The 25,238-nt window shown below is 56.8% G+C and overlaps 2 protein-coding genes across 3 annotated transcripts in view; one reads left to right on the top strand and one right to left on the bottom strand.

Moving 5' to 3' along the window:
• The window catches only part of PKNOX2 (PBX/knotted 1 homeobox 2), a 180,904-nt gene extending 166,334 nt beyond the window's left edge, over positions 1 to 14,570 (top strand). Inside the window, exons 7-12 of the mRNA XM_038753795.1 lie at positions 2,358 to 2,487; positions 4,048 to 4,145; positions 4,660 to 4,779; positions 10,406 to 10,482; positions 11,165 to 11,343; positions 13,037 to 14,570. Coding sequence (XP_038609723.1) covers positions 2,358 to 2,487; positions 4,048 to 4,145; positions 4,660 to 4,779; positions 10,406 to 10,482; positions 11,165 to 11,343; positions 13,037 to 13,308 — 876 coding nt within the window. The 3' untranslated portion in view covers positions 13,309 to 14,570. The remainder of the gene's footprint in view (positions 1 to 2,357; positions 2,488 to 4,047; positions 4,146 to 4,659; positions 4,780 to 10,405; positions 10,483 to 11,164; positions 11,344 to 13,036) is intronic.
• A 1,344-nt stretch (positions 14,571 to 15,914) lies between these two features.
• The window catches only part of FEZ1 (fasciculation and elongation protein zeta 1), a 56,728-nt gene continuing 47,404 nt past the window's right edge, over positions 15,915 to 25,238 (bottom strand). For both annotated transcript variants that reach the window (XM_038754765.1, XM_038754766.1), the window contains exons 5-10: positions 24,832 to 25,036; positions 21,827 to 22,101; positions 21,018 to 21,098; positions 18,473 to 18,548; positions 16,635 to 16,700; positions 15,915 to 16,315 (exon numbers count right to left, since the gene is read on the bottom strand). In XM_038754765.1, the coding sequence (XP_038610693.1) occupies positions 16,299 to 16,315; positions 16,635 to 16,700; positions 18,473 to 18,548; positions 21,018 to 21,098; positions 21,827 to 22,101; positions 24,832 to 25,036 (720 nt within the window). In that variant the 3' untranslated portion in view covers positions 15,915 to 16,298. The remainder of the gene's footprint in view (positions 16,316 to 16,634; positions 16,701 to 18,472; positions 18,549 to 21,017; positions 21,099 to 21,826; positions 22,102 to 24,831; positions 25,037 to 25,238) is intronic.

Raw genomic sequence — 25,238 nt, 5'->3', positions numbered from 1 at the left:
GAGAGTGGGTGGGCTAGCTTTGGGCTTCAGGGGTGGTGGTGGAGGGAGAAGGGAGAATAGTCATTCATTCAGTCGATCGTATTTATTGAGCACTTACTATGTGCAGAGCACTGGACTAAGCGCTTGGGAAGTACAAGTTGGCAACATATAAAGATGGTCCCTACCCAAAAACGGGCTCACAGTCTTGAAGGGGGAGACGGACAACAAAACAAAACATGTAGACAGGAGCAAGGAGTGAGGAGGGGGGAGAGGGGCAACCAGGGGCAGGAGGGAATGCCTGTGGGCTGACTGAATGGGATGGGGCTGAATTGGGGGGTAGGTAGGGGACACTGGCTCAAGTCTTCTAGACTGTGAGCCCACTGTTGGGTAGGGATCGTCTCTATATGGTGCCAACTTGTACTTCCCAAGCGCTTAGTCCAGTGCTCTGCACACAGTAAGTGCTCAATAAATACGGTTGAATGAATGAATGAAAGTCTGCAGCACCAGAGCCAAGGAGGACAGGGGCAGAACAGAGGATACTGAGTGAAGGGAGTGGCTGCCCACGACCCAGAAGCCAAGGGAGAGACTCCCTCCCGCTCCCTGGAAATGCCCCAGTTCCGAGCACACTCAGATGCTGCCATCTGAGGGACTGTTTCTGGAACAACAAGTTCCAGAAGCCTATGGGGCTTCGATGCCATTCTCATCATCAATCGTATTTATTGAGCGCTTACTATGTGCAGAGCACTGTACTAAGCGCTTGGGAAGTACAAATTGGCAACATATAGAGACAGTCCCTACCCAACAGTGGGCTCACAGTCTAAAAGGGGAAGACAGAGAACAAAACCAAACATACTAACAAAATAAAATAAATAGAATAGATATGTACAAGTAAAATAAATAAATAAATAAATAGAGCAATAAATATGTACAAACATGTATACATATATACAGGTGCTGTGGGGAAGGGAAGGAGGTAAGAAGCGGGGCATGGAGAGGGGGATGAGGGGGAGAGGAAGGAAGGGGCTCAGTCTGGGAAGGCCTCCTGGAGGAGGTGAGCTCTGAATAGGGCCTTGAAGGGAGGAAGAGAGCTAGCTTGGCGGATGGGCAGAGGGAGGGGGATGGGCAGAGGGAGGGCATTCTCCTCGCCTCGCCCTGTCCTGCCCACCGTGCCAGGCCGGAGCTATGGCCCACAGCAGCGTGCGGGGTAGGCCCAAACTCTCTACCTCTCCAGACCCCAGCGACATGCTGACACCTCCATATGGGCAGACCTTCCTCTGGAGCATTCATTCAATTCATTCAATCGTATTTATTGAGCTCTTACTGTGTGCAGAGCACTGTTCTAAGCGCTTGGGAAGTACAAGTTGGCAACATATAGAGAGAGCAGTGGGTTTATATTCCAGCCCAGGATTCTCCACCACTTTCCCCCCTTTTTCTTTGTCATGAAAGCAGGTTCTGGAGGCCCTCCTCTCCCTGGCACCCATCTCTGTGCAGAGCCAGCAGCTCTGCTGGCTCACCCTGGGGGAGTCTGCTGGCGTCTGCTGAGGCTCAGGGGACAGAGGGTCTCCACGAGACGGGAGCATGGGCCACCAAAGCCCTCCACCAAAGGCACCTCCTCCAGGAGGCCTTCTCCAATTATCCTTCTCCCACAACTTGTCTCTCATGCCACCTCATCTTCAGCACTTGGGTGTCTATCTGCTTGTTTAATCCTTCATCGATGGTGTAAATATTTACCACTCTTTGTTTTCATTTGTATCTTTTCTCCGACCCTTTAATATTTCTGGCACTTCAGATCTGCTCGTCCCTTCCATTAGACGGTAAATTCCTTCTAAGGGCAAAATACAAGAATGGACCTCAGCTACAGTGGGGTGGATTTAGGCTAGACACGAAGAAGAACTTTCTGACAGTGGTTGAATGTTTAGGAAGGGCTCAGAAGGGAAGCAGTGCAATGTCTGCTCCTGGGCATTGTTCAGAATAGGGGGGTTGGAGTATGGTTTGGCCCGAAGGCAGGGGGACGGACTTGTGAGCTTTATCTTTTGGTCAGGGTTCACTTCCAAGGTAGCGTGAACCGGATGTTTTGGGGATTTTTCTCAGTTGCTCCTGGTCCAGGACAATCTTGTTAAAACCGGACTCAGTGAATTCAGTGTGTCTTTAAATGGGGCCTGGTTTAAATGTCTTTTTATGGGAAGAGGGAAAACATGAGAGACCCTGAGGGGTCCCAGGCGATTCCACCTCAGTCGTCACTCATCCACCCGAAACTTGGTCCCCAGCAAAGGACAGGAAGCCGGGCAGGTGGGGCCTGGGGACCTGGGGGGGTGGGGGCGAGGTTCGGATGGGAAGTCAGAGCCAGCGTCATGACTCTGCCCTCCTGCTTCCACCAGGACCTGCTGCAGAACTCCCCCACTGCCATGACAGCAGTCTCCAACAACCCCCAGGGCATCGTGGTCCCGGCCTCGGCGCTCCAGCAGGGCAACATCGCCATGACGACCGTCAACTCCCAAGTTGTGTCAGGTGGGTGCCGGGGTGCGGGGAGGAGGGGGAGGGTACGGAAGAGGACGGGGCAGGGAGGGGAGACTCTCTGGTGCCGCAGGATACGTGGAGGGAGGGGACGGCCCCGCGGGGTGGACTCTCTCTCGACCTCTCCTCGGTCAGCTCACTGGCCGCGTCGAGGGGAGCCACGTCAAGCAAAGCCCTGGACTCTGGGGTCCCGAGGGATGTGGCCCCGAGTCTGGGGAGCCTCACGTCTGTGGCATCATCATCATCAATCGTATTTATTGAGCGCTTACTATGTGCAGAGCACTGTACTAAGCGCTTGGGAAGTACAAATTGGCAACATATAGACACAGTCCCTACCCAACAGTGGGCTCACAGTCTAAAAGGGGGAGACAGAGAACAAAACCAAACATACTAACAAAATAAAATAAATAGGATAGATATGTACAAGTAAAATAAATAAATAGAGTAATAAATATGTACAACCATATATACATATATACAGGTGCTGTGGGGAAGGGAAGGAGGTAAGACAGGGGGGATGGAGAGGGGGACGAGGGGGAGAGGAAGGAAGGGGCTCAGTCTGGGAAGGCCTCCTGGAGGAGGTGAGCTCTCAGTAGGGCCTTGAAGGGAGGAAGAGAGCTAGCTTGGCGGATGGGCAGAGGGAGGGCATTCCAGGCCCGGGGGATGACGTGGGCCGGGGGTCGATGGCGGCCTCTGGTTCACCCCCACAGGCCCCAGGACCTTGACTTCCCTGGACCCAGAGCCCGGGCTGCTTGCCGCTAGAAAAGCCGATGAAATCCACACAATAGAGAGCTGCTAAGCCTCTCCAGATCGACTCTGCAGCCCCTCTCCTCACCCTCCCCACTCCTCACTGAGAAATGAGGGCCTCTGCCTGCCAGCTCCCCCTGGTCTGCTCCAAGATTGCCTCTCCCTCAGCCTGGCCTAGTGGCAAGCACGTGGGCTTGGGAGGACCTGAGTTTTAATTGTGGCTTTGCCACTGGCCTATATGTGACCTTGAACAACTCACTTGGACAGTCTCTGTGCCTTAGTTTCCTCAACTGTCAAATGGGGGTGAAATACCTGTTCTCCCTCCGGCTAACACTGTTCCTTACGCTGCGTGTCCTGGTGGGACAGGGACTGTGTCCAACCTGATTATCTTGTATCTACCCCAGCTCCTAGCCCAGTGTTGAGTACATAGTAAGCACATAAATAAATACCACTATCATTATCATTGTTATTAACCTTCAAACCCTCTTTCTCACCTGTCTCCCTCACGCCTAACCCTTTCAGGGTTCCTCCTGGGCCAGCATTCCCAGAGGATGTTGGGAATTGGTGAGGGTCTGGGGAAGGGAGTCTGTTCAGGTTGGAGAGCATGGGGCCGTGGGGCTCAGACTTTGGTCCTATTGGGCTTCTCCCTCTGGAGACTGGTTTACTGGTTGGGGGTGGATGAGGAGGGGGGAGTCAGTGTAAGGCCCCAGGTCCCAGCTCCACCGCTCCCTACCCCCATCCCCTAACCCCACCGTCGGGTCGGGCCCCCAGCGCCGACAGTGATGTCCCCCTCTTCGTTTTCATCAGGCGGGGCCCTGTACCAGCCGGTTACCATGGTAACATCCCAGGGTCAGGTGGTCACCCAAGCGATCCCTCAGGGAGCCATTCAGATCCAGAACACACAGGTAAGTCTTGGGACGTGGCCCTTGCTGCCCATCTAGGGTCCGGGCCGCACCCATGTCTGTGGTGCAGAATGATGGGTGCTCGTCTCCCCTTAGCCCCAGGACACCGGCCCTCTGGAGGGAGCAGGGCAGCCGGCCCTGGGAATCCCAGCCGGGCTTTCCTCCCTCCGGCAGTGACAGTGCGGATTGGGGAGGGATCCTGCCCGGGGCTCCGGCCTCCGGTGATTGGGTCGTGGAACCACGGGCCATGTGGAAGGACACGACAGCGCGGCTCCCAGGAGGCTCTGTCCAACCCGTGCCCGCAAAGGGGTCCCAGTTCCAATCCCCAGGCCGTCCTTGGGGCCCTTTCACCTGCGGAGCCCCTGGGAATTCTGCCGGCAGCCAGGGCCTCCGCCCAGCAAAATGGCCCCGGAATACCACGCATCTTTGGTCATGATGCTGCGGAGACCTCCAGCCTGGGATTGGGACTGCTAGATGGGCTGGACGTGACAACCAGTCCCTCCCTTCCCAATCCCAGGTGAACCTGGATCTGACCTCACTCCTCGACGGCGAAGACAAAAAGTCCAAGAACAAGCGTGGTGTCCTGCCCAAGCACGCCACCAACATCATGCGTTCCTGGCTCTTCCAGCACCTCATGGTGAGTGGCGGGCCGGGGCGGGCCAGGGGTCCGGAAGGGAGCGGGGCCTGGGAGCTGTTGGTCGCATCCCAGCAGGAATCTTTCTCTCTTGTCCGGCTTGTCCACTGGCGCCACACTGCCGGGTGGGTTCTTCATCCCGAAAGGCTTCGCGTCTGCGGTGCCGTTGGGGTTTGGGGGCTGAGGTGACCGTCCCCCAAACACACACCCCTCTAGGGGTGGGCTCCCCACACTGATGTTTCCTGCTGGACTCTTCCAAGCGCTCAGCACAGTGCTCTGCACACAATAAGTGCTCAGAAAATTCCACCGATGGATCGACTGGTGTTGGGAGTGATGGAAAGAGAACACAAGCGTTTAATGGAGCTTTCTGCGGACCCCAAACCAGGAACCCAGAGAGGCTGCTGAAGCCACAAATCTCCTCTTCTAGTGGCCTAGGGGATAGATGTAGTGACTTCTAAAGGTCAGGGGCCATCACTAGGAGGCAAGTCAGGGTCTAGAGAAGTAGGTGAAAGCACGCTGGGTCTGAGAGTTCCCAGGTCCCCAGCCGGAGCCAGGAAACCCCACCTGGGGGCCCCTGAGCACTCCGGTGTTGTGGTCGGGGACCAAATCTGGCCTGGCCATTGTGCTTGGTCTCATCAGGAGAAGCAGCGTGGCTCAGTGGAAAGAGCATGGGCTTTGGAGTCAGGGGTCATGAGTTCAAACCCCAGCTCTGCCAATTGTCAGCTGTGTGACTTTGGTCAAGTCACTTAACTTCTCTGTGCCTCAGTTACCTCATCTGTGAAATGGGGATGAAGACTGTGAGCCCCCTGTGGGACAACCTGATCACCTTGTAACCTCCCTAGCGCTTAGAACAGTGCTTTGCACATAGTAAGCGCTTAATAAATGCCATTATTAGTATTATTTCCAAGGCATGGGGCCCGTCCCATCTCCACCTGCCTCCCTTGTGGCCAGCCCCCCGAGTCCCAGCCCCTGGGGAGTGGGAGCTAGAATCCAAGAGTCCCGGTTCCAGGACCGGGCCAAGGCCACCAGCTCCAGGGGATCCCCTGGGGAGGATGGTTACACTTTCGGGATCGGCCCCCAGCTGGGGGAGATGCCCCCGGCCTTCCCCCCAGACTCCCCGACTCGGAGGTGGGACACAGTCAGCAGGCAAGGCTGCTGGAGCAAAGTGGAGAGTGGAAGGGGACAGAGGGACTCTGTTCCCAGTGACCCTCAGCCCACCCGCTCTATGGCCATTCCCAGCTGTCGGGTAAGCAATCCGGGTCAGGGCCGGCCCCTCCCTGATGCCAGACAGCCAGACTGCCCGCCGTCTGCTCTCTCCTTCTTGGGTCTTGTCTTCTCTCCCTTCCTCTCTCTCCCCCTCTCTTCCCTCCCTCCATTTCCCTCGCTCTCCCTCTTCCTTATTCTCACTCCCTCTCACTTCCTCTCACTCCTTTTCACTCCCTCTCTCTCCCTCTTCCTTCTTCTCCCTGCCTCTCCCTCCCTCCTGCTCCTTTTCACTCCCTCTCACTCCCTTTCCCTTCCCTCCCTCTCCCTCTCACAAAATGTACAAGGAAACCAGGCCCCTCAGGGAGGGGTAGGGCAGGTAGGGATGGAAGAATGGGTGACTGGGAGACTGGGAGAATGGGAGACTGGGAGAATGGGAGAATGGGAGACTCCAGGGTGTCAAGGGAAAGCCTGGACTCTGGGGGCTTATCCTCCCCTGGCAGGGCCTGGAGCCAAGGGGCATGCCCACCAGAGACGTCCCTCCTTCGAAAAGATCTTGACAAGCAGGAGGCATTTCTTCTGGATGGGGCCCGGCTAGGGAAGGGCCTGCCTCCAGGCAGGGGGATGACCTCGGTGACCTTCAGAGATCCCTCCAAGCCCCACGATAATACTGTCACTGTCCCTGGGCTGGGATCCCATCCATCCCCTCCTCCACAGCCCTCCTAAAAATCCTCCCCTTCTGGGGAGCTTTCCCTTCCTAGTCCCCGCCTCAGCCTCTTTGTTCACACTGCCCTGTCAGCCGCCTTAGCTCTTTGATTGAAAATGTTTTTTCGTCGGTAGGCGTGCTCTTCCTTTCTTTTGAATGTACATGGAATATATTTGCCCAGTTGTGTCTGCTAGCTCCCTCGTTAATAATAATAATAATGATGGCATTTATTAAGCACTTACTATGAGCAAAGCACTGTTCTAAGCGCAGGGTAATCAAGGTGTCCCACGTGGGGCTCACAGATTTAATCCCCATTTCCAGATGAGGTAACTGAGGCCCAGAGAAGTGAAGTGACTTGCCCTAAGTCACACAGCTGACAAGTGGCGGAGCTGGGATTTGAACCCATGACCTCTGACTCCAAAGCCCGTGCTCTTTCCACTGAGCCATGCTGCTTCTCATTAGACCTCTAAACTCCTGGAGGGCGGGACAGGTTTTCTGTGTCAATCAACCAATTGTATTTATTGAATATTCATTCATTCAATCGTATTTATTGAGCGCTTACTGTACGCAGAGCACTGTACTGAGCGCTTGGGAGAGTACAGTGAAACAGAGTTGTTAGACACAGCCTCTGCCCACAATGAGCCCAGCGCTTTAGAACAGTGCTTTGCACATAGTAAGCGCTTAATAAATACCATTATTATTATTATTATGAACTGACAGTCTAGAGGGGAATGAAGACATTAATATAAATAAATAAAGTGCAGATAGATACAAAAGTTCTGTGGGGCTGAGGGAGCGGTGAATGAAAGGTGCAAGAGCAATGATGCTATAGATGGGAGTGGGACAAGAGGAAATGAGGACTCAAGTCAGGGAAGGCCTCTCGGAGAAGATGTGTGGGAAGCAGCGTGGCTCAGTGGAAAGAGCCTGGGCTTTGGAGTCGGAGGTTGTGAGTTCAAATCCCGGCTCCGTCACTTGTCAGCTGTGTGACTTTGGGCAAGTCACTTAACTTCTCTGGGCCTCAGTTCCCTCATCTGGAAAATGGGGATTGAGACTGTGAGCTCCCCGTGGGACAACCTGATTACCTTGTATCTACCCCAGCGCTTAGAACAGTGCTTTGCACATAGTAAGCGCTTAACAAATACCAACATTATTATTATTATTATTATTATGTGTCTTCAATAAGGCTTTGAAGGTGGGGAGAGAGTGATCATCTGTCGGATATCAAGAGGGAAGTCGTTCCAGACCGGAGGCGAGACGTGAGCCAGAGGTGGTAGTGAGATAGATGAGATTGACATGTATTGAGAAAGTGGGCTGGGCTGTAGTAGGAGAGTAGCGAAATGAGATAGGAGGGGGCAAGGTGATGGAGTGCTTCAAAGCCGCTGGTAAGGAGTTTCTGTTTGATGTGGGGGTAGATTCATTAATCAGTCGTATTTATCAAGCACTTACACTGTGCAAAGCACCGTACTAAGCGCTGGGTAGAGTACGATATGACAGACACATTCCCCGCCCACAGCGAGCTCACGGTCTAGAGGGATGGGTAACCCCTGGAGGTTCTTGAAGGAGTGGGGAAAATGGACTGAATGGTTTTGTAGAGAAATGCTCCAGGCAGCAGAGTGAAGTATGGACTGGAGTGAGGAGAGACAAGGAGGCTGGGACATCAGCCTGAGGGCTGATGAAGTAATCAAGATGGGATAGGAAGAGTGCTTGGATTAATGGGGTAGCAGTTTGGGTGGAGAGGAAAGGGCAGATTTTAGTGATGTTGTGAACCGATGTACCACAAGCGCTCAGTACAGTGCTGTACATGCAGTTGGGACTCAATATAAGTGTTGTGCTCAAGGTAGGCATCTACTGCAGCACTCTGTTCCCAGTAGAGCCCCAGGACAGCGTTCTATGTCAGTTAGATCCCCAGAACGGTAATCTGCACACGGTGGGCTTTCAGTTTAGTGCTGCATGCACTAAACTGAAAGAAAGCTAGCCAAGCTCGCTCTCTTCCTCCCTTCAAGGCCCTACTGAGAGCTCACCTCCTCCAGGAGGCCTTCCCAGACTGAGCCCCTTCCTTCCTCTCCCCCTCATCCCCCCTCCATCCCCCCCATCTTACCTCCTTCCCTTCCCCACAGTACCTGTATATATGTATATATGTTTGTACATATTCATTACTCTATTTATTTATTTAGTTAGTTATTTTACCTGTACATATCTATTCTATTTATTTTATTTTGTTAGTATGTTTGGTTTTGTTCTCCGTCTCCCCCTTTTAGACTGTGAGCCCACTGTTGGGTAGGGACTGTCTCTATATGTTGCCAATTTGGACTTCCCAAGCGCTTAGTACAGTGCTCTGCACATAGTAAGCGCTCAATAAATACGATTGATGATGATGATGAGTCCGCGGCCCGAGGGGACCTCTGAAGGATCTCTGCTCCGGCCTTGGCTTCCACCTGGGTTCCAACCTGGATGCAGGATTGGGCACCGGTCTGGGCACCAGCCTCAGGTCCACTTCAGCTCTATCCTGGGCACCAGCTTGGGCTCCGGCTCCAGGGCGAGTTCTGGCCCTCAGGGAGCTTCTTTTGCCTAGGGCATGTCTGGAGTGGCACCCAGCAAGCCCACTCACCACTTCTCTCCTCCAGGGGAGGGGGTGCAGGGGCAGAGATAATAATAATAATAATAATGATGGCATTTATTAAACGCTTACTATGTGCAAAACACTGTTCTAAGCGCTGGGGAGGTTAAAAGGTGATCAGGTTGTCCCAAGTGGAGCTCACAGTTTTAATCCCCATTTTACAGATGAGGTAACTGAGGCCCAGAGAAGTTAAGTGATTTGCCCAAGTTTTGTTCTCTGTCTCCCCCTTTCAGACTGTGAGCCCACTGTTGGGTAGGGACCGTCTCTATATGTTACCAACTTGTACTTTCCAAGCGCTTAGCACAGTGCTCTGCGCACAGTAAGCGCTCAATAAATACGATTGAATGAATGAATGAATGACAATTGGCAGAGCCGGGATTTAAACCCACGACCTCTGACTCCAAAGCCCGGGCTCTTTCCACTGAGCCACGCTGCTTCTCATGAACCCAGGAGCTCAGTTATGGTCCACCCCAGAGCACCGGGCTTGGGCAAGATGGGGCAGTATGGCTCAGTAAAAAGAGCCCGGGCTTGAGAGTCAGAGGTCATGGGTTCAAATCCCGGTTCTGCCAATTGTCAGCTGTGTGACTTTGGGCAAGTCACTTCACTTCTCTGAGCCTCAGTGACCTCAACTGGAAAATGGGGATGAAGACTGTGAGCCCCACGTGGGACAACACGATCACCTTGTATCCTCCCCCAGTCCTTAGAACAGTGTTTGGCACATAGTAAGTGCTTAAGAAATGCCATCACTGTTATTATTATTATCTCCCGGGGCCAAAAGTCATTGCTCCTAATATCCGATCACACATCCACCTTGCTCTGGGGACTCCCTGGGGATTCCCTCTGTGGAGAGTCACTTAACTTCTCTGTGCCTCAGTCACCTCTTCTGTAAAATGGGGATGAAGACTGTGAGCCCCCGGAGGGACAACCTGATCACCTTGTAACCTTCCCTGCACTTAGAACGGTGCTTTGCACATAGCAAGCGCTTAATAAATGCTATCATTACTATTTGGGAGTGGGGGGGATGGTTTCCGCCAGAACGCCCCCCGACCGGGCCCCGATCCCCACCCCGCCGGACTTTCCCTGATCCGTATTTCCTTTCCCAGCACCCGTACCCCACGGAGGACGAGAAAAGGCAGATAGCGGCCCAGACCAACCTCACCCTCCTGCAAGTCAATAACTGGTGAGTCCCCGCGGGGCAGAGAGCTGGATGGAGCGGGCCGGGCCTCTCCCCTCCGTCCCCCACGGCCCGCCCAACTCTGTGCCCGCAGCCACCGGAGCAGCCTTGCTCTGCCAGCCCCTTGCTGCCCTGCCTGGCCCTACCCCGCCGCCCACCCATAGCCCAAAGGAAACCCGCCACCGGTCGGGTTTAACTGCCAGTCTCTGCCGGCCCCTCCTAGGAACGGCGGGTACTGCTGCAGCCCCCTCCGCGACCCCCCACCCACACCCCAACACCCACAACATACACCTCCCACCTCCTCACCCCACCGGGAACTGCCCAACAGCTCAGAAATCCGGCCGCGGGGAGGAGCGGACCCCCGAGAGAAGAAGCCCCGAGAGGTCATTGGTGCGCTTGGAACAGTGCTTGGCACATAGTAAGCGCTTAGCAAATAACCATCATTATTCTTATTATGACACCCCCCCCGCCTCCAGGAATCTGGAGGGCCGGCGGCTTGGCCTCCCCCGTCACCGGGGGATGGAGGGCGAGGATCCCGTGGGCCTTGGGGCGGGGCCACCGGGGCCTCCTCATCTGTGTAATGGGGACCCGGCCGCTGCCCCCGAGTCCCCAGTGACCGGAGGGTGTGTGTGTGTATATGTGTGTGTGTGTACGCCCACCCTCCCCTCTCCCCCGGCGGCGGCGGCAGGTTCATCAATGCCCGGCGGCGCATTCTGCAGCCCATGCTGGACGCCAGCAACCCGGACCCCGCACCCAAGGCCAAGAAGATCAAGGCCCAGCACCGGCCCACGCAGCGCTTCTGGCCCAACTCCATCGCCGCCGGTGTCCTGCAGCCGCAGGGGGGTACGCCGGGCACTAACCCTGATGGTGAGGGCGGGGTCTCGGGGTGGGGGGCAGGCCGCAGGGGGAAGGGGGTGCCCAGGGCCGGGGCCGGGGCGATGGAGGGGCCTTGGCTTCCCAACCCCGTGTGTCAGAGGACGCCCTGGGACCCCAGGCTGCACGCCCAGCTGGAAGCCTGGGGAGCAATGACTGTCCCTGTCCCCACTCCTGGCCCCCGGCCTGGGAAGAATCAGAGCTTGTCATTCATTCATTCAGTCGTATTTATTGAGCGCTTGCTGTGTGCAGAGCCCTGTACTAAGCGCTTGGGAAGTACAAGTTGGCAACATATAGAGACGGTCCCTACCCAACAGCGGGCTCACAGTCTAAAAGGGGGAGATCCAGGGGAAGGGGGAGAGCTTGATCCAGGAGAGTTCTCCCAGAGAAAGGGAAGCAGCGTGGCCTAAAGGAAAGAGCCCACCATCATCATCATCATCAATCGTATTTATTGAGCGCTTACTGTGTGCAGAGCACTGTCCTAAGCGCTTGGAAAGTACAAGTTGGCAACATCTAGAGACAGTCCCTACCCAACAGTGGGCTCACAGTCTAAAAGGGGGAGACAGAGAACAAAACCAAACATACTAACAAAATAAAATAAATAGAATAGATATGTACAGGTAAAATAAATAAATAAATAAATGGAGTAACAAATATGTACAAACAAGCCCAGGCCTGAGAGACAGGGGACCTGAGTTCTAATCCCTGAGTCAGAGGTCACAGGTTCAAATCCCGGCTCCGCCTCTTATCAGCTGTGTGACTTTGGGCAAGTCACTTCACTTCTCTTACCTCAGTTACCTCATCTATAAAATGGGGATGAAGACTGGGAGCCCCCCGTGGGACACTCTGATCACCTTGTATCCTCCCCAGCGCTTAGAACAGTGCTTTGCACATAGTAAGCGCTTAACAAATGCCATCATTATTATTTACAACGGGTCTGTGTGGTGACCTTGGGAAAGTCCCTTAACTTCTCTGTACCTCAGTTTCCTCATCTCTGAAATGGGGATACTCCCAACTACATAGACGGAGAGCCCATATTGGACAGGGACTGTGTCCAACCTGATTGTTTTGCATCTACCCAAGTGCTTAGCTCCGTGCTTGGCATATAGTAAGCCCTTAACAGGTGCCACAGTCAATTGTTATTGTTATTATTATTATTTCTATCATTAGCCAGAGGTGCCCACATGGACGGGGCAAACAGAATTGTGTTTGTGCATGTATCTGGGTGGGTGTGCAGATATCGGGGAGGGGTTGTGTGGAGATGGGTGCACGTGCGCTGTGTGTGTCTGGATGTGTGTGTATACAGGGAGGTGTGTATGTATACAGTTATGCTCTTGCATGTTCAGGGCAGTGTGGGAGTTGTGTCTATGTTCAGTGTACAGGGGTGTTCAGGGGCAGGTACAAAGAGCTGGGGATGTGAGTGTGAATGTGGTGGTGTGTATGTGTCTCTCTGTGTGCACATGCCTGGCATTCCCCAGAGAAGGTGGGGATCCACTAGTAGGATTCGGGAGAGAGGGAGGGGGAGGGTAAGAGTGCAGGGAGAGGGAGAGACGAGGCAAATCAGCTAGGTGTTCCCCACCCAGCCGCAGCTCTCCGCTCTCCCTAGGGTTTAGCCGTGTCCTCCCGACCCCCCCAGACCCCCCCCGGGTCCCCCAGGGCTGACCACCGGCCCTTTGTCCCACCTCAGGCTCCATCAGCTTGGACGGCCTGCAGCCCCTCTCCTCCGATGGTGCCACCATGGCGATGCAGCAGGCGATGATGGCGGCCCACGAGGACTCGCTGGACGGGACGGAGGAGGAGGAGGAGGAGGAGGAAGAGGAGGAGGAGGAGGAGGAGGAGATGGAGGAGGAGGAAGAGGAGGAGGAGGAACTGGAGGAGGAGCTGGAGGACGAGGCGGACGAGCTGCAGACCACGAACGTGGGCGACCTGGGCCTGGAGCACAGTGACTCTTTGGAGTAGCGGCGCCCCTGAGGCCGGGTCGGGGGGCAGAGGGCGAGGGTCTGGGGCCCGGGTGGCCTGACTGCGAAGGGGAGCACACCCCAGGGCCCCGCCCTCCCTCAGCCGGGAATTCCTAGACGAGAGGAATCCCGTTCAGGATATCCGAGCGAAGGACGCGAGGGGCCTGCAAGGGAGGGCCCGGATTGGGGCGGGGGAGAGGTTGAAGGCTGTGCCAGACCTTTGAGAAACCCCCAGGGGCTGGCTTCTTTCCCCTCCGCTGGCACGTGGACTAGGCTCCCCAGCCCCTCTGCGGCCCCAACGGCGACCCCCGGCCTTGCCCAGATGTCAGTAAGAATGCGGACTCGGAGTGCCAGGGGTTCCTTGGGCACCGGCACCAAGTGGGGAACCCAGCGGGACGGGCAACACCAACCATACACCGCCTCAGACCATCTCCACCATGAGAGTTCTCAATCTCGGAGTCCCAGCCCGGAGGGGGCACGCCCCTGGGGGCCCACCAGCCCCCTTGCCCTCGGGCCCTCGCCCCGGACCCTGGTCCAGCCTGGGACTTCAGGCCAAGGGCCTCTCCTGCCCATGTCTCAGATGCAGCCAGAGGTTGGGGAATCCCCTCCACCAAGGGTGGCGGAGGCAGGGGAGACTAAGAGCCCCCTTTCCCCCGGGAACTGTGCTTCTCCACCGGATGCCAGCCCTCCGTCCCCGTGCCTCCCACCCCGGGCTGCCGCCAGGACTGGGCCTGGTGGGGCTCTCGCGGGGGAGGCCCAGAAGGAACTGGGGGGACCCGGGGCACGGAACCCTTCGTTCGCCAGCAACGACTCCGGGACAGCACCCCGACTCGGCCCGCTGGGGGAGAGCACGGCGGGGAGCCCCACCCTGGCGGTCTCTGACGGGCACTTGAATGTATTTCTCCCCCAAGCGAGCAGATATTTAATGTTTTAATAGGGATTTTTTTGAGACACAGATAACCTTATTTATAACCTGGGTGACCCAAACGATCTTTTTTACTTCCTTGGGCAGCCAGAGTTCGTGGCTGGCGGGTTTGAAGTGCGAATTTTGCAACGTGCCGTGGGAGAAGACGTTCCCTTTCCCGATTCTGGTCCCCGGGTCTGACACCTCCACTGCACCCGACCCTTCTTCCCACCAGCTCCAGACAGACCTGACGTCCTGCCCCCCGACCCCCCAACCCCCACGGTACGCCATCTTCCCCAGATGCAGCCAACAAACGCCCCAAACATGGAGGACACTTTTCAGTAAACCTTATTCCGGATCTCGCCCTCGTTCTCAAGCTCTTTGTCCCTCTGCCTGCTCTCCTCAGATCCCAAGCTGCCCTGCGGGGGGAAGGGAGGGAAGGAGAGGCCAGGAGCCATTCTTATTTCGTACCGGAGGAAACCGGCCCAGAAAGGTTAAACAACACACCTGGGCTCCCACAGCAGGTTCCGGACAGAGTCGGAATTTGAACCCCGGTCTCTGGGCTCCCGGGCCCGAGCTACACCGGGGGTTTGTCCCTGTCTCCACCCTCCACGCCGGCCGGGTGATGAGGCCGGAAACCCCTGAGCTCCCTTAACCCTGTTATGCTACGCCCGGCGATGTGGACCCTGGCTGGACTCCCCTCTGCGGGTGCCCGGGGAGGGGCAGGGCTAGCGGACCGGTCACCTGGACCACCTTTCTCTGGGCCACTGGGAGAGGGGCCGTTGTTTCCGTCGTTTTGAGCACCGGGAGACCCCTCTACTCACTACGGATGGAAGCACACGTGTGGGTATCAAAGCCTTCTTGGGGGGGGGGCGGGTATTTGCAGGTTGGCATGGTAGCATGCACGTGTTGGGGATGCGTGAGTGTGTGTTTGGGCTGCCTATGCGTGTCGGATCTTTGCGGGCGAAGCAATTATCAAAATGCCAGCCGGAGTCCCCGGGCTCGGTTGCATTTCAGGTCACCCCCGCGCCCGCCTGAAATCCGGAGCCCCCCCCGACTGGCCAGGCCGTGGCCTGAAGGCGCCCCCATGTGGTTCCACTTATCCCATTGGATGCAACAGAGGCTGGTAAACCTGCCCGCCTGCCCGGGCTCTTCGCCCCACGGTCAACCAGACAGCCGCTTAAAAACAGGGTTTCAGGGCTCACAGTTCCCTGACCACCCCACTGACCCCCCTTCCTTGCTAGCCAGGAACGGAGAGTTCGGCCCCGGGAGGTCACCGGTCAGCAGTGACCGACGGGAAGCTTAAGGCTGGGGACCTGCTGATAGCGGGCCCCGTGTCCCCTCGCCCCTGCCAAGAGGCTGCGAGATCCCTGGCTGGCCCAGGAGACATCCAAACAGAAATGTCTGCATAGATAGGTGTGGCATCCAGCTGTAGTCCCGTCCCCCCGAGGGTAGTACCCGGAGCTGACCGTGCCCGGGGAGCTGGTAGACGGGGCTCAGCCGTTGCCAAAGCCCCCCGGCTGGTTGCCCATCAAGTGGGTGTGTTGTGCATCTGTGTCACGGTTGAGGGGTGGCCAGATGCCCGGTCCAGACCAGGTTCCGGTCAGCCTGGGAGAGACCGAGGCACACTGGGCCCCGGAGACACAGGGTGGAGGCCGGAGGGAGCCCCGCCAGCTGCCTTCCCGGACAGAGCACCACCAGGCATTAATTAAATGAAAGTTTATTTCAAAATTAGTCTCAGAGCGAGCGGGGCCTGTTCTTGAGAGCTGGAGCCAGAGCTGCTCCGTCAGTGGTAAAAGCGCCCGCTTCCCTCCCCGCCCGCCCCGGGGGGCGGGAATGGGGGCAGGGGCCCGTGCCCCCAGCCAGCCCGGCCCCCCCGGGCCCCTGCATTCATGCATCTCCCATGATTACTAGGACTAGAAGCCGACAGCTGAGGCCCCGGTCTGCTCATGTTTAATCCGTTATGCGTACGCTATACACGCTGAAATACACACGTTGGAGGTTACGAGGTGTCATGCGGTCCCCGCAGTGGAAGGACTCTCACCCGCCCGGGCAGGCCGGCAGCTGGGTGGCTGAGGGAGTCAGGGTTAGGTGGGGCAGAGCACTGAAAGAGACAACGGGGTGGGGGTGAGGGGCAGGGGAGACCGGGAGGAGGGGTGCCGTAACAACCCGGGGTCTACCCTGCTCATCACCACTCCGGGTGTTCGGATTCTTCCCAATGTCGGACCCGCATCCTTCTTGCTGCAGCACAGGCCCCACCCTTCATCTTTACCACTCAAATACTTGCGTCTTTTCGCAGATGACCTCAAGTCCTTCTCTTTTCCACTCCCAGCTACCCCAAGGCCTTTCCTCCAAAGCCTGACCCCGTCGCAGACTTTGCCACCACGGCTGGGAGGCTGAGCTGGGGGGCTCCGGGGTCTTACCTTTTAGGATGTAGTCCGTTAGCAACGTTGGCACCTTCTCGTTGTCCTCCTTCATGGCAAAGAGAACTGGGGAAGCAGAAGCAGCATTCATTCACTCATTCAATTGTATTTATTGAGCGCTTACTGTGTGCCGAGCGCTGTACTAAGCGCTTGGGAAGTCCAAGTTGGCAACATATAGAGACGGCCCCTACCCAACGGCGGGCTCACAGTCTAGAAGGGGGAAGCATTGAGGCAGGCCTGGTGACTCTTGGGAAGACAGACGCCCCTCGCCCACCCCCTCCAAAGGGAGCGGGTCTCAGCCTCCATCCAACTTGTACTTCCCAAGTGCTTAGTACGGTGTTCTGCACACAGTAAGCGCTCAATAAATGCGATTGATTGAATGAATGAATGAAATCCCAGAAGCCACGGCAGTCTGGGGGAGGCTGAGCCCACCTGAAGCCCCGGGACCCTGGCTGGAAGCCTTCTGCATCCCTGGGGGGCAGCAAGCCGAGCTGGGGGGGCAGGGATGAGAATGCTCTCCGCTTCTCACAGTCCTTTGAGCATCCTGCCCGGAGAAGAAGCTCCAGGGAGAACTAATCGCCTCATACTGAGGGTGTTGGACTCGAAACCCGTTGCCAACTTGTACTTCTCAAGCGCTTATACAGTGCTCTGCACACAGAAAGCGCTCAATAAATACGACTGAATGAATAAATGGATGAAACCACCTCCTCTCCCTGCCCCCCTTAGCTGTTAGCAGGGCCCCAACCCCCAGCGGGACTGGTTTTACTGGGCCATGTTCTTAAAATCTCACCCAGCTCCCAGACTCCGGCCTGGGGGTGGGGGTGGGCAGGAGGCAGGAGGAGGGCTGAGTTTGGGACTGAAAACATCTCTATATGTTGCCAACTTGTCCTTCCCAAGCGCTTAGTACAGTGCTCTGCACACAGTAAGCGCTCAATAAATACGATTGAATGAAATGAATGAATGAATGAAATAGGGTTGGGGGGCAGAGTCTAGCGGGGCTGGGAGCCTTGATACTGTCAATTATTGTTTTTGGTGCCCATCTATCGGTAAACTCTTTTGAGGGTGTCACTGAGACCCCCGCCTTTCACCAGTCCAACGTTTATATTCCCTGCCGCACGTTCCCATCAGCTATCCCATTTTATCCCAACATCCTTGGGAAGGAGGGACAGGCTGGAAATATTATCCCCAGCTTACAGGTGACAAAACCGAGGCCCAGAGAGGTTGAGTGACTTGCTCAACGCCGCCCAGCAGGGCTTTGAAGAACGCTGGTGGGTAAGTCGACAGGTTAATTTAGGGTGTTTAAAAGAAGGGGGTGGGAAAGGTGGTGCGCTGAGAAACGAAAAGCCAATTTGAATCCAGGAGGTGAGGTCTACTGTTTTGGGACTGGGATTGGTCTCTGGCCCCACCCATCCCACCTCGCTGGATGCGGCCTGACCTCGGGATTCGGTCCTGGCCACTTTCACGTGCCTGACCGCAGCCCCGACCGCAGGGCTCCCACCCCACCGATGCCCCCGGCTCCGTCCTTGATGCCCGCTGAGGTCAGCCTCTGCGGCGCTGTTTTCCAGGGAGATGGGGGAGCCCCCAAATTGTCCCGGGCGTCCATCTCTGTCTCCCTTCTGAGCAAAGGGGAGAAGGCCTTGAGCCAACCCCGCCCCCACCATCACCACCATGCACAGTAAGTGCTCAATAAATACGTTTGAATGAATGAATGGCCTGGGGAGATGCCCGACTGGTCATCACAGGCCGGTCTCCTGGGAAAGTTGTGAGTTTGGGAATAGCGTTAGGGGCTGGGCAGAGGGCCCAGGGTGGTCCAGCTGGCTAGGGGAGGGGCCACTCACTGTTGGTCAGCATCTGCAGGTCCTCCACGGAGGGCGGTGAGCCTTTCTTCTCGTAGGGGATGACTGTGTTCAGGTACTGGAGGAAGGAAGCCAAGGAGAAAAGCAGGAAGGCAGGCAAGAAGGAAGGAAGCAGACAGGCTGTTAGGGCAGGGTCAGCCTTGCTCCTCAGGGGTTGGGGGGGGGCCTTCCAGGTGCCTTTTGAGGACGTGTGGCTCTCTTGGGGGATCTGACTGTTCTCAAACCCTTCTACCACCACCCGGTACACACCAGGGCTGGGGGCTCGGCTCCAGCCTGCAGCCACTATAGACCAGGACGGAGAACAGCCCCAAATAGCTGCTCCCCGTCGGCCCTGGGTGGGGATTGAAGCCTCGGGGCATCACAAGTCAATCTGGCTTCATTTAATGTGATTTCTTATCTGGGTTCCTTCCACAGGCTGGCAGAAGGAAGACTAGGGGCCGGGGCTTCCTATAGAAGCAGCGTGGCTTAGTGGAAAGACCACAGGTTTGGGCGTCAGAGGACGTGGGCTCTAATCCCGACCCCACCACTTGTCTGCTGTGTGACCTTGGGCAAGCCACTGAACTTCTCTAGGCCTCAGTTATCTCATCCGTAAAATGGGGATGAAGACTGTGAGCCCCATGTGGGAAAACCTGATTACCTTGTGTCTACCCCAGTGCTTAGAGCAGTGCTTGGCATGTAGTAAGCACTTAACAAATATTATTATTTCCCCCTGCAGGACTTGGACAGCCACCCCACCCCCAGCAGTTACCCCCTCTTGCTTCCTCCCTGGGCCGGCTGGGAGAGCTGGGTGCGTGCGTGCATGCACGCAACCCCTGAACCCACAGCCAGCTGGAAGCCAGGCCACCTGGTCACTCTCATGGTCAATTTCTTGCCCACCAAGTGTGGAAAGGGTCCACTGGTCCCTTGCTCAGGGCATTCCCTCACTCAGTGCAGCCCCTCAATCAGTGTAGCCCCTCGCTCGCTGTGAGCCCACTGTTGGGTAGGGACCATCTCTATATGTTGCCAACTTGTCTTCCCAAGTGCTTAGTACAGTGCTCTGCACACAGTAAGCACTCAATAAATATGATTGATTGATTGACTGATTGATTGTGGCCCACCGGGCAGAGGCCTAGGCTTCTGGAGGGAGTTCAGGTCTGAAGCATTCTGTGGGGGCTATGGCCCGCAGAACATCAGGTCGCCTTCCTCCCCAGCCCTGAGCGGTGACAGGCCTGGACCTGTGGATATCCCTGGGGGGAGAGGGTCTGAAGTGAAGGGACCGAGGTGGGCTGCCACAGTCCCCTGGTCCCGAATGGTGGAGCCGGGTGGGAAGGGGGAGTGGGTAGGAGGAGGGGGCCTGTTTCCTGGCTGGTGGGAAAGCTGCCCTGGAAGCTGGATTGGCTCCCCATGCTGGTCACCCGGAGGCCTCTGGGCCACCTCGGCCAGTCGGCATTCACCCTTTTCCCCTACAGATCCGCCCTTCCATCTGCACGACCCTAACCCAATTCTCCCTCCCCGACTCCCACCCCCATAGCCCCTCCGATCATTCCAGACCTCTAACCGGGGGCCCCCAGTTCTTCCCTCTTTGGCACCGTATTACCTCGCTAACTAATTGGTGGACAGGATGGAGGCCAACTTTCCCGAGAGGCCCTTCTCCTCCTCCATGTTCTCCTGTCCCATGTCCCCATTCTCCTTTCCATGGGAACCACCAGCATGAGTTCCCTCCCCAAAGAGTGGGCCGGCTCATTGACCAGCTGAACCACCCGGGCGATGGCCCTGATTCACACCCCCACTTTTGTCCCCCCACTTGGACCAACATTTAAGATATGAGGTGGGGGGAAATCCCCATTCTCAGGGTTCTGTATAGTGTAGTCTTATTTCTACACTTCTGCGCCACGCTCACTTTGGCAGTAACTAACTCCAGGGATGACTGATGCACAGCTTGTAGCCCACTCTGACCCTCAGACCCTCTTTGGTTACGCATCCCTCCCAGCCTTGCATTTGTGGGGCTCATTAATCCTATTGCTTCCAGCGAAACTCCCCCAGAACCACCTAGAAAGTCACAGTTGGCTTCTCCCCGGGCCACGCTTCTGCCTTTCCCCGTGTTGGTGGCGTCTCTGCAGATAAGCTTCGCAAGAGACTCTCTCGGCCAGCAAAGTTATCTCACATATCCCAGCACATCTCTCGCCTCTCTTACCTGGGTCTCAGCAATGCCATGATTAATGGCAGCGAGCTGCCGTGGCAGCCTGAAGGAGGACACTTCTGAAGTGTCAGACACGTTTCCATTTACGTGAAAAATCTGTCCTTGCCCAGAGCCTCATTCCTCAGACCTGAGGCCTGGGATTGTTTGGGCGGTGGGTTTAGATTGTAACTGTGTTGGGTAGGGGCTGGACCAACCTCTGTTTTTAGTGTGGGGCCTAGCGCTGAGCTGGGTGTGGAGGGGGTGATGGGGGAGAGGTGGTCCCCACTGAATAATCAATCTTGAGGCCTTAATGAAGAGGGAAGTTGGAGGGAAGGGGATGGAGGGGGCAAGGGGCAGGCCCCCCCATACCTGTTTGTCGGTTCCAGAATTGCCAAAGGTCTGCCGGATGCCCGTCTGCAGAATACTGGAGATGCCCTCCATGCTGAAGCGCTGGGGAGAGAAGAGGCTCGACCTCACCCTCCTATCCCTGTGGTCAGGCAGATGTACTAATTTTTCCACAGAATCGGGTCCCCAAACTGGTCTCCGGACTGGTCGAGAGCCTGGTGATTGACAGCTTCTGCCCGGGGGGTCCCGGCAGCTCTGAGCTGCCTCTCTGCCTGGCCGCCAGCTTGCCTAGACTTTGGGGTTGGCCCCAAGGCCCCAGCAAGGGAACACGGAGGAGGGGCCTCAGATACCAACCAGCTCTGCTTGAGATCCTCAGGGTGGACATGAGTCCCCCAGGAACTCCCCAGACCCCAAGTTCACCTCACTTCAGCTGTCAAGATGGGGAGCGGGGACAGAAAAAGGCCAAATAGAGGCATATAGGATGCTGGCTGGACGAGGGCAGGAAACAAGCGCAGAAGCCCCTGCTCCATCAGTGTGCCCAGGGCTTGGTAGCCACTTGGTCAAACCCCAAGCCGGGAAGCCAACGGTAACCTGCCTCACCCAGCTCCCCACCCCCCGGCTAATGGTCTACAGGAACCATCCCCCATTCCCATCTGGAAGAGGGTCTCAGAGTGGAGCTTGCAGACCTGAGGCCTCCCTTCAGATGCTCCCTCATCCCTGGATCGTCCCCCCGCACGATGCCCCAGCCGACTGGACGTGTGGGGGACCCACTGGCCTCGGCCCTGGGAAGCCCCCAAGTGGAGCGACGGCTGGGGCGGGGGCCGAACGCCTACCTTGAGGGGCATCTGTCCGCCCTTCTCTATCCGACCGCCGCTCTGCAGGCTCAGCCCCTTCTCTTTCCGCCGCTTCTTCATCAACTCCCTCTGCTCCTTCTGCTTGTTCTGCACCTCCATGAGCGCGGTGATGAACGAGTTCTTCACCTCCTTCTCGAACTCCAGCTCGTCGCGCCGGGCCAGCTGCTGCACCAGCTCCTCCGAGTAGTCGCGGATGGCCCCCTCCACGCGGGCCAGGAGCCCGGCCAGCTCCGTGCCCGCCATGCGCCTCAGGCCTGGGAGGGGACAGCCCGGTTCCAGATTCCCGGGGTGCGGGATCTCAGCCGAGGGGCGTGCCCGGCCGCTCGTGGGGACTCGGCCGAGGGGAACCTCCGCCCCCCATAACTAGATCCAAGATAGGGTAGGAGGCCTCTGGTGGGCATGTTCTGTCCCGGGAGGGAGGGCGGGGGGCATCCAGGAGGAGACCCCAATGATGCTACCTCCCAGGCTGGGCTGGAGCCCCAGAAATGGGCTTTTCCCATCATGCCTGACCCTCTCGCTGCCTTGCTCATCTCCACTCGGGTCTCTGTCTGCTCTCCATCTATTTCAACAGGAATCAGGCCAGAGCTATGGGTCTGAGGGGCCAGTGGGCCCAGGCCTGGGCCATCAGTATTGACAGAGGGGGAGGGGGGCTATTGGCTCTAGGGTTTCACAAGCAGGGAGAGGCCTCCAGGGAGAGGGGCGAGGGATGGGCGAGTCTAATGCTTTTCTTCTCTCTCCTCATGCTAAACCAGCCCCGTGGATGCCAATAATTTGTCCCGGCTCCAATAGCTTTCCCCTCAAATCTCAAGGGGTTACGTGCTGACAGAACTAGTCCCACTGATCATGGGTTAGTAGGAAAAGCGCAGTGAGAATGGGAAGCAGAAGACCCAGACTCTAATCCCAATTCTTCCACAGGCCTGTGGTGTGGGCCCTTTGGCAAGTCTCTTCCCTTCTCTGAGCCTCTGTTTCCTCATCTGTTAAATGGCGATAAAATCCCTGCTCTCTTTCCTTCTCATAGATCGTGAGTCCTCTCATTGGACAGGGACTCTGTCCGATCTGATTTTCTTGCATCTTCCCCTGTGCTGAGCTCAGGGAGACAGGGCTTAATACATGCCATAATTATTTGGCACAAAGGACCAAGGCAAAGAAAAACTTCCTTCCCTTGGGAATTTCCAACTTCCAGACCCATTCTCCAGCCCACAGGCCCACCTGATGCAACCTCTGAGGGAACGAGAACTGGGGGCGGGGTGGGGCTCTGCCAGGAGCCCATCTCCATTTATTCATCTCCTTGGAGGTGAGAGGCCCCGGGCCCTGAGCCCCGAGCCCAGCCAGTTGGCACTGCCAGGGGATTCCCCCTCCTTGCCCCCAGCCTAGGCAGTGCCTGATGCCCAGATGCTCAGCTCCCTCTGCGAGGAGACCCTGGGGCAGAGGAGCCACGGTTGGGGGGCTTCGGCCTGGCTTTCATAGATGCTAAATACAGTGATGGCCAGGTGTGGGGGCAGGGGTTAGGTGGGTATAGGACAGGTGAGGGGGCTGGTGGAGGCAAGGAGGCCTGTACTTCATCCAGCCTCGAGCCCAGATAAAGAAAAACATTCCCATCTGACTTCATCGGGCCTTGATGGTGCCTGCAATTTGTCCTCCCTCCATTTTCTTCCAAAGTCTCCCTAAAAAGCCGCCTCCTCCTCCTCCTCTTCTTCTTCCTCCTTCTCCTCCTCCTCCTCCTCCTCTTCTTCTAGGAAGTACCACCAGAGGAAGCATCCATCCTTCCCCAGCCGGGCCCGCCACCCCAACGGCCGCCTCGACAAGAAGTGGCCTGTCCTGGGCTGTTTTGGTTCCGTTCCATCTGCTCTGTGGGATGGGGTGACGAAAGGCAGTCGGGGCCAGGGGGAGAGGGGCCCGGCCCCAGCCCTTCCAGACAATCCCAGGACTGCAGGCCCACAGCCATGGCACGGTTTTCCCGAGATCGGGAAGCAAAATGACTATGCTGGCAGGGGCCCGCTTGACGTTACCCTGCATTTGCTCCCGGTACCAAGCAGCTCAGCGGGGGCTTTCTGTCTCGCTCCCCAGAAGCCATACCCTTTCCGAGCTGGCCCAGATGAGACGAAAGCCCAGAGCTGAAGCCTGATCTTAAACTTTAGATGTTCATTTACAAACGGGCGTGCGGCGGGTGGGCAGGCAGGCTGGCAGGAACCCCCTGCTGAGGCATATTCCAGTTTAGGCAGCCCAACTGTGAGTGGCAAGCTTCCGAGACCACGGGAGAGGGAGGCGGAGAGGTAGAGGAGGCTGGTGGAAGGAGCGCGAGACTAGGAGTCACGAGACCTGGGTTCGGGCCCCCCGCTCTGACTCCGGCCTGCTGGATGACTTTGGGTAATTGGCTTCACCTCTTGACCTCTCGGTTTCCTCATCTGTAAAATGGGGGTAAGATACCCGCTCTTCCCAGCTCTTAGGTTGGGGGACAGGGAATGCGTCCCAATTAATCATCTTGTATTTACCCCACGCTTAGCACAGTGCTTGGCCCTTAAGAGAAGCAGCATGGCATAGTGGATAGAGCAGGAGGCTGGGAGTCAGAAGGTCATGGGTTCTAATCCCGGCTCTGCCACCTGTTTGCCGTGTGACCTTGGGCAAATCACTTCCCTTCTCCGGGCCTCGGTTACCTCACCTGTAAAATGGGGATTGAGACGGTGAGCCCCTCGTGGGACAGGGACCGTGTCCAACCCGATTTGCTGGTATCCACCCCAGTGCTTAGTACAGTGCCTGGCACATAGTAAGTGCTCAACAAATGCTATTATTATTATTATTATTATTATTATTGTTGTTGTTGTTGTTGTTAAGAAATTCCAGACTTGTTCATTAATCAGGCGGAGGTCAAAGTTCTCAGCTCCGGGTCCCGGACAATTCTCAACACTCCCCACTGTGCCTAAGGAGGCTCCCCTCACCTCAAGCTGCACCCCCCTGTCCTCCACCCCGCCCCCTGAGGACCCCACCTTCAGAGGACAAGTTGTTGTTGAAGGTCTGAGTCAGTGCCTGCATCTCTTGAAATAGGGCAGAGTCCGCCTGCAAGGGGGTACCTCCTCCATCCTCCTCTTCCTCCTCCTCCTCCTCCTCCTCCTCCTCCTCCTCCTCGGGGACCTCCTCTTCCTCTTCAGGGTCTGGGGAGTTCTGCATCATCTCCTCGATCTCTTCAATGACCTGGGGGAGCGAGGGGAGAGCTACGTTTAGGGGCTCCTCCTCCTCCGGGGGAGTGGAGGGCCACCCCCTCCTTGAGACTGGACTGATCACTTGCTGAGGGAGGGGAATCCTGGCCCAGATCTCTCTGCCCCCAGGGTCTGTCTCATGGATGTAAACGCCTGCGATCCATCGAAAGGAGGAGAGGAGAGGCCCTGCTGGTGGG

Source organism: Tachyglossus aculeatus, chromosome 11, assembly GCF_015852505.1.
Source record: "Tachyglossus aculeatus isolate mTacAcu1 chromosome 11, mTacAcu1.pri, whole genome shotgun sequence".
NCBI lineage: Eukaryota > Metazoa > Chordata > Mammalia > Monotremata > Tachyglossidae > Tachyglossus > Tachyglossus aculeatus.
The sequence above is the reverse complement of the archived record's forward strand: the minus strand, read 5'-3'. Positions and strand labels throughout refer to the sequence as shown.